The sequence below is a fragment of the Astatotilapia calliptera genome, chromosome 7, assembly GCF_900246225.1.
Source record: "Astatotilapia calliptera chromosome 7, fAstCal1.2, whole genome shotgun sequence".
In the NCBI taxonomy this organism is placed as follows: domain Eukaryota; kingdom Metazoa; phylum Chordata; class Actinopteri; order Cichliformes; family Cichlidae; genus Astatotilapia; species Astatotilapia calliptera.
The window spans coordinates 57659956-57668403 of NC_039308.1; the positions used below are offsets into that span (position 1 = coordinate 57659956).

General features: G+C 39.5%; 1 protein-coding gene across 1 annotated transcript; it reads left to right on the forward strand.

The window, feature by feature from the left end:
• The first annotated feature begins 878 nt into the window (after nt 1–878).
• dnaja2b (DnaJ heat shock protein family (Hsp40) member A2b) lies at nt 879–8448 on the forward strand. Its single transcript, XM_026176074.1, has 9 exons — nt 879–1050; nt 1942–2001; nt 2345–2571; nt 2655–2735; nt 2851–2984; nt 3097–3293; nt 3438–3582; nt 6187–6314; nt 6402–8448. The coding sequence occupies exons 1-9, from the start codon at nt 973–975 to the stop codon at nt 6588–6590; spliced, it is 1239 nt and encodes a 412-aa protein (XP_026031859.1). The 5' UTR covers nt 879–972; the 3' UTR covers nt 6591–8448.

Genomic DNA, 8448 nt, shown 5'->3' on the forward strand with positions numbered 1-8448 from the left:
GTTGAGGAAATATGCTGCACACCAATCTGTCTAGTAACTCAGTTTCTTTTATATTTATCATACCATTGCATGGACTGGTTTATGTGTGCATATAGAATGAGATAAATATACAGAAGAAAGGAGAGGGATAGTCTGCATTGTGTCAAATGCAAGAGTACTTGGTCAGCATGTGTTATGGTTTCCTTCTTGTGTTGTGCAGGTAGTCATTCCTGTGCCAAAGCTCATGTTTTCGGTTCCTTTGTGCAGTATGCTCCATAAGTTCTTTTTGCTCGTGGTTTCTTGTATATATAGTCTGGACTTTCGTTGTTTGTTTACTGGCTTCTTTTTTAAAAGAAGAAGAAGAAAACGTTATCAGGCTTAGAGCCACTTGTAGTTATTAAGATTTAAGTCTAGTAAAAGCAGAAGAAAATGCATGAAAGGATGGAAAATCTTCACACTGACTGATATTTGATCAGTGATCTTGTTAAAATTACATTTATGTTGTGTCAGCCTAACAGCTATTAAGGATAGGCTCAGCTTAAATAAAGACTGCAAGGCTTAGAGCTGTTGAGCGTGGTGGTATTATGGTACACTCAAAGTTCTAAAAGAAAATAACCATAACATATAATAAGTCCGGAAAATGTATCTTCTGGGACATATTTTTAACCAGATTACCAATGTGGAAAGTGTGACTTTCATGCTTTAAACAATGTTTTGTAACAGATTAACACAATCCCTAATGTTTTTGTTTTTTTTTTTTGTAAACACACACAAAATCAGTCATTAATTACACGTATATCATACAAATTAAACGAAAATGTATTTGTTTTGGAATAATAAGTATGTGCCATGTTTCAGCATCTTTTTGTCATGGGGTGTTTGTCTGTGCTGCTTCTGGCAAAAGTCCGGACAGTCCCAGCCGGTAGATCCGCGTATCGTCGCACAGCTGAACCTCCTCCGGAGAAGGTCTCTCTGTAGTTGCCGGTTAGCGTCATGTCGGGCGTTGTGGATACTAAATTGTACGACATCCTCGGAGTTTCGCCGTCTGCGTCTGAAAATGAACTTAAAAAGGTACGTAAATGCTACAGTGAAATGAATGTTTTGGAGTTCAAACAAAATTGAAAAAAGAGGAAGAGAGGTCACCAGAGCAAATGTGGCCTACAAACAAGCTAATGGATGTTTAGCTAGCTTAGCCAGTAAAATGAGCTGGATAACAGCGGGATACATCACCGGACTTTTAAACATAATTTAAGCGACACATTGGCATTAAATGATTGCTTATAAGTGTTTCTAAATACGTGATAAGGATGAAGTTAGTCTCTTTGAAAACAGAGATAACACTGGTAAACACGAGTGTGATAGCTTGCCGGCTACTAATGCTAAATTCCAGCAAATAGTCCCCACCAACTCAGTAACGAAACAACACTCGCTAAACGAGACACTTAGCTTAATAAACTGCCAACCCCAGTGTAATACTTGATCATGCTTATCAGTATTGATGGTAGGCAACGCTATAAACAACGTGTGTGATGGTCACAAGCTAACGTTCATGCCACCATTCGTGCAGCTACATTAGCCAACGTCCAGGCGTTATTCCCTTTAAAATCCATTCAAACATCAAGCAGATGCTAATGGCTCATATTTGACAACTGCTGCGTCCTCTGCAAAACCCGACATAACACAACTTATACAGCTTGTGTATTCATCTTATTTTTGTCTCGTAATAAAGACCTTGTATTTCCGTCTATCGGGATTCAAAATAACGCTGGCAAGTCAAAAGCTGACTATTTGGAAGCAGTGTTGTTGAGTTTCTGACATGTTACATGCAACCATGATCTTGACTATATCCTGTTGTTTTAGACAGCAAGCTAATTGAAGCGTCTTGCTACAGGCACATGAGCTTAGGTCTGTGACCCAGCTTTCTTCACGCTGATATTTTTTATTTTTTTTGGTTTATTACAGGCCTACCGCAAATTGGCCAAAGAGTACCACCCTGACAAGAACCCTGAAGCTGGAGACAAGGTATGATGCACCAAAACAGTAGTGTTAGCAACAGCACCAAAGGATGCTCAGTTGATCAACAATTGGGCATGCAGAAATGATGTCGCCTCCATTTATAATGATCACATAGCCCAGTGCTTTGAGGATTACTCCTAGGCACAGATTAGAGTACAAAATGTGACACAGGCTTTCCACTAGAGAAGAATGCTTTTTAAAAATATATTTATTTCTCTATGACTCAAATCTTAAAGCCTCTTTTAAGTCCTTTGTGCTTTGTAAAAGGGAACTGTTGTTGAGGTGCACTGAATTTATTTTCTTCATGCACCAGTTCAACCTGTCTGATTGTGCTTTGTTCATTTTCCAGTTTAAAGAGATAAGTTTTGCATATGAGGTATTGACAAACCCAGAAAAAAAGGAGCTTTATGACCGCTATGGAGAGCAAGGCTTACGGGAGGGAGGAGGAGGAGGACCTGGCATGGAGGATATCTTCTCTCACATTTTTGGTGGAGGACTGTTTGGGTTCATGGGGGGACAAGGAAGAGGACGCAATGGAGGCAGGAGGAGAGGAGATGATATGGTACACCCGCTGAAGTAAGTGTTGTTGTTTGATGGATGCTTCAGTGGATGGTGCATATGTAATGCAGTATGTGTACTTACAAATCGTGTTGTTACAGGGTTTCTCTTGAAGACTTGTACAATGGTAAAACCACAAAACTGCAGCTCAGTAAGAATGTGCTGTGTAGTGCCTGTAATGGGTGAGTTTCCTTTTTGTTAAAATTATATTGATTTGTAGTTTTAAGGCTGTCTGATGAATGATTTGCAGTTGCTCTAAATGGATAATAATGCTGATACTTTACTGTTGGCTTTTAGTCAGGGTGGTAAGGCAGGAGCTGTGCAGAAGTGTGTAGCATGCAGAGGACGGGGCATGAGAATCATGATTAGACAGCTGGCCCCAGGAATGGTTCAGCAGATGCAGTCAGTCTGCACAGATTGCAATGGGGAGGGTAATGTATCCCCACACACCTGCAAACTGACATTAAAAACAAAGTTAATGTACAAACTGCAGCAAAACAGCTCTCTGAGGTCTTCTATTCTGTGTGTGTGGTTGTTGTCCAGGTGAAGTGATAAATGAAAAGGACCGCTGCAGAAAGTGTGAGGGTCATAAAGTCTGTAAGGAGACTAAGGTTCTTGAAGTTCACGTGGACAAAGGCATGAGACATGGACAGAAGATCACATTCACTGGAGAAGCTGACCAAGCACCAGGCATGGAACCAGGAGATATAGTTCTGGTGCTGCAAGAGAAAGAACATGAGGTACCCCAAAACAGACAGCTCCTATTGATTACAAAACTGTTTTTAATAATAGAATAACTTGGATAATGAATAAAGTCTACATTTATCCAAGCGATTTGATGTAATGAACCTAAGCAACAAATATGGGTTTTATATCTCAAATAGGATTTCCGCCGTGATGGCAGCGATCTTCACATGGTTCATCGTATCGGCCTGGTTGAGGCTCTGTGCGGCTTCCAGTTCACAGTCACACACCTCGACGGACGTCAGTTGCTTGTTAAATACCCACCTGGAAAGGTCATTGAGCCAGGTAAACATCTTCCCTTTACTTTAATTTATTTTTTCTGTTATGACATTCTTTCTTTTTTGGTTGGACAGAAGGAAATTTATTGGATGAATACTTATGTTTTACTGCAAGTGTTGGTGCCAGCATTTATTTTTAGGACAGCATAAAAGAGAGAATATAAACATCTAATGTGAACCAAATTGAAAACAAAATTAGATTGTTTTAACAAGTCACCTTGGTGTTGTAGAATTTTCTGGTAATTTCTCAAGGTTGTGCTATATAATTAACTGTCTTGTGAAAAAGCTGTCATTGTTTCAAGTTGTTGAGAATACATATACTTTTTTGGGACATTTCAAACTTAACAATGTAAAATCTAACACTAGTTTTCTAAATAAACATGTAACTATAAAACTGCATTTGAGTTAAAACTGTGGCATTAGCATGTATGATAAGCACAGACACATGTATAATCTAAGTCTTAAAATATCGTTTGCATGACAATTTTGACAACTTGCACCATAGTTTATATTATATTATATTATAAATTCCAGGTTCAGAATAAATATGGAAACCACAGGCTGTATATAAAAGATAGATGTAGCTTCCATGTCAGAAAAGTCGAAATGCTGATGTATAGTATAACTAATTTTGTCTAATGGGCAGCAGGGGGCGACGTCACTTGTTCCCAAAAAGAAGCCTGTTTATATTAGGAAATCAACCAATTAGCGAAGTTGAGCTATGAAATTTGTGATAAAGTTGTTTTGTTTTGGGTTTTCTTTTGGTGTCTCTAGTTTCAAATCTTACTTTTAACCATTCATTATTTTTAAAAAATTTTAAATGTGAAAATATTAGACCCTATCAGTAGGGGTGCAACGATACTCGTATCGATATTGAACTGTTCGATACAGTGCTTTCCGTTTGGTACGCATATGTATCGAACAATGCAAAATTTTTAATTTATTTTATCAACTTTTCTTCTGACAATGCTGTCTGTGTTGACAGCTCAGTGGATCTGCGTTCGACTACTCCGCCTAGGCTGCACTGTCGAGCGCAGATCCACTGAGTGCAGCGCAAGCTAGCAAGACAGAAGCTAAGCTCGTTACAACATGGCAAATTGAACCTCCCCCACCCTCATTCAGATCTGGCCTTTGGAACTATTTTGGTCTTCATGTGAAGTATGACCCTGAAGGCAAGCGCGTCATGGACAAAAGTAAAACAGTATGTCGGATGTGCCACGCAATGCTCAATTACATGGGTGGGAACTACTGCGTTAGCGCAGTTTGCTCATTAACGGAGATTTGCCGTGTTGTGGCGTTAACGTCATTTCAGATTAACCCTTTAGAGCCGATCGGAGCGGGAACGCTCTGTTATGCGTAACTATTTTTAAATCCCAGTAGCACTGCAACCACATAAGCTAGCGCAAAAATTTTTTTTGCATATGAAACCGGAGGAGTTGTACTTACATCTGATGCCATCAGCGTGTCCTAGGTCACGGTTTCCTTCCACATAAAGCTTTGCAAAAACTGCATAAAAAGCGCTTGCAGGAACAAAAACATAATATTCCAGAAACACGCTTTACCGATCTGATCAGCTGTTCAAAACACTTCCTACGTTGGAATAGACGTCAGCGCGAACTTTTGCATTTCCGCCATTACCTGCCCGAAACCGGAAGTGACGTCATTTTCGCGGAAATGTAGTCTTTTTTGCGATCAGGGCCTCAGGGCCTATACTGCTCTTTTTAAAAGTTATCTTTTACTTTATGACTTTCTGTGTCGTTTCTGGGATTCTTAGGACTCATATTGCACTGCTGGAAATAGTTTATTTTGATGCATATGCTGCTTTTTTGCAAATTTAACGCTGACAGCACTAGTGGGAACAAAATGAATATGACTGCACATTTACGCCGACATCACCATAGTGCAAAGACAAGTGGAAGCAGACAAAAACAACAAGCACACATGCTACAAACTTTACCCGAGTCATTTAGACAGCCGTTAGCACGTGATTCTCCTTATGGGGACCTGATATGTTTAATATGCTGCTGAGAATATAGCCCAGAAGAAGCGTATAGTATAGCTTTTATTTTGGAAAGAGCCATTTCTCTGTAATAAACTCTCTTTTCCAAAGATGAGTGATTTCTCGATCAGATTTATTATTTTATCCCTTTGTTGTTTCAGCAACATTAAATTAAAAAACTGTACGTTTGAGTTCAAATATATATTTATAATTTTAATAAATGACAAATTAAAAAAGCATGAACATTTTTTTGTATCGAAAAAATATCGAACCGTGACACCAAAGTATCGAACCGAACCGTGAATTTTGTGTATCGTTGCACCCCTACCTATCAGATTTGAAAGGACCATAAATCACAGTATGGTTTAGGGCAAGCCTACCTTGTGGTTCCCTATAGTTTACTGTGTCCCCTGGTTTCACTGTCGGATCAATACCTCACTAACACAGCAACTGTGATAATGCTCAGTGCGAGAGATGATGTCAGTGGATGATATCACTGTGGCTAGATCCATCTTATATTTAGACTCTGTTGGAGAGCACATAGACCTCGCACTCTAGTGTACAATTGTTGTTGAATCTGTGTGCCGTTTCTCCTTTGTGTGTTTGTGGCAGGCTGCATTCGAGTGGTGAAAGGAGAGGGGATGCCTCAGTACAGAAATCCATTTGAGAAGGGAGATCTTTACATTAAGTTTGAGGTCCAGTTCCCTGAAAACAATTGGATTAACCCTGAAAAGCTGAATGTGAGTTGCAATAGAGAAAACAAAAATCACAACTCGCAAAATGTTAGAGTGAATACAATGTCGTGATGGATGTTTGTCTTCTTTCAGGAACTCGAGTGCTTGCTGCCTGCCCGTGCGGAGACTCCCGTTATTGCAGCAGATGCCGAGGAAGTTGACCTAACAGATTTTGACAGAAGTCAAGGTTCAGGAAGCGGAGCCAGGAGAGAGGCCTACAATGATAGTTCTGATGAGGAAGGCGGTCATCATGGCCCAGGAGTGCAGTGCGCACACCAATAGAAAGACTACAGACTTGCACACACATAGAAGCATAAAAACACAAAAGTCCCATTGCTAACACCATTCAAGATTTGCGACTCATACATTTTCCTCCTCTCAAGACTCACATGAAAAAGAGAATATATATATATATAATTTCTTTTTTGTTTTTTGTTTTTTAGTCTCACACAAAATTCCCCCCCCTTCGTTCAGCTCCATGGTGCCCATAAGACAGTGATCCTGGATGTGTTATGATCATTTTATGTTTATGAACAGTAGTGCTCTTCAAAGCCAGCAGCAGGAAGGTGGCCCCATTTTCAGAGGTTTATTGAATTAACATGATTTAGATCCCTTTGTTTTCATCCTAAATGTTTAGACTCGTCTTTCCTATAATGAAAGGTAATGTATAAAATTCAATTTTTGTTGACTGTCTTGTAAAAAAATATAGTTTAAAATCTTTTACACACAAGCGCATGCTGCCGTTTGCTAAAGAGCTTGCCCGTGTAAAACTAGGGTCCAGACATTACATAAACATCTGGCACCACAGGTGTTTCGATTTCAGTGTGTCACCACTATTAAAGTGCCCTGCTCCCATCAGCGCTAACCTGATTATACGTGTCATATTTTGAAAATGGGATTTGCTGGTTCTGTTCAGTTCCTAGCTGCCACACACACATATTAAAGGCCTGACTAAAGTTACCTGCCTGCCAGGCACATTTGTTTTTTGTTTTGTTTTTTTCTCATATGTAAGCTGTTTTTGTCTATGTAGGTGTGAATGATAAGCCCCTTTTCAGACATTCAGACAGAGATAACATTCATTAATCTTTAAAGTGAGAAAATTATGCTGTGCAGATGTATAGCACTTTAGTTAAGGTTCTTTAATTGAAGACAAGTAAATTTTCGAATGTTTAGTTCTCTCCAATAGTGTAAAAAGGGGCAGGTTCTGTATTTGTACTGCATGGTGCTCCTTGGAGAGCTGTACCCTTCCCCTAACACATCCACCCAGGGACAAACATTTCTCTTCTGGATCAGGAAAAAAGCATCATATACAACTCTTCAAATTATAGTCGTTACTGATTCAAGACACATGCACATTCACAGTCTTGCCATTATTGAAGAGAGACGATCAATGTTCAGACATGAAGCCGACAAGTTCAGTTGATTAATGGAAACAATTGCATGTCTGAAGCGGGGGGTTAGTGTGTTTGAGACCTCTGAACTTGAAGTTTTGTGTTCATTTGAGTGGAGGTCAAACTTGTATACTACTTGTATGTGTGTTATGCAGTGGCTCAGTGTGTGGGAGCTGCTGTGGAATGTTCCGGCTTATTAGGGTGGTAGGTATTCCTGCTTTATATTGGACTGCAGTGCGAGTGGATATTATATAAAGTTAGGGAAGGAGAAAAAAATGTTTATTTGCTGAGAATCTTCCCCACATGGACAGTTTTATTCTCACCAGGACTGAGAAGTTCTCCTGGCTTGCAGGAAAACCACTGAGCCTGCACCAAACCCTCTATGTTATACATATCTCCCTATTCTTGTTAGCCAAACCTTTGTCCCTCAACATGTTATAAGAGTCCCACCCCCATATACCTGTAAATAAATACAGTCCTACTCCACAGGTGCATTCAGAGTCAACAGCAGTGTCTTTCTTTAGCCACAACTTTTTTTCTTACATAATGGTAATAAATGTTATGTTCAGATGAAGAGAAGTTAATGGAGCCACTGTAGACTGTTATCACGCACCTCTGTGACTCATTGTGTATTTAATTTAGCCCACGGGATAGTCTGTACACAAGGGTCATTGGTAAATTACATTATTGTTGATGCTTATGGTTGTCGAGATTATGATTAAACTGTACAATAAATGACTGCAAGTTCA

Excerpts from the sequence above, each read along its gene's own strand:
- dnaja2b (XM_026176074.1), top strand. The coding sequence starts at position 973 with ATGTCGGGCGTTGTGGATACTAAATTGTACGACATCCTCGGAGTTTCG. Across the intron at positions 2,572-2,654 it reads GATATGGTACACCCGCTGAA|GGTTTCTCTTGAAGACTTGT; the intron begins GTAAGTGTTGTT and ends GTGTTGTTACAG. Across the intron at positions 3,294-3,437 it reads TGCAAGAGAAAGAACATGAG|GATTTCCGCCGTGATGGCAG; the intron begins GTACCCCAAAAC and ends TATCTCAAATAG.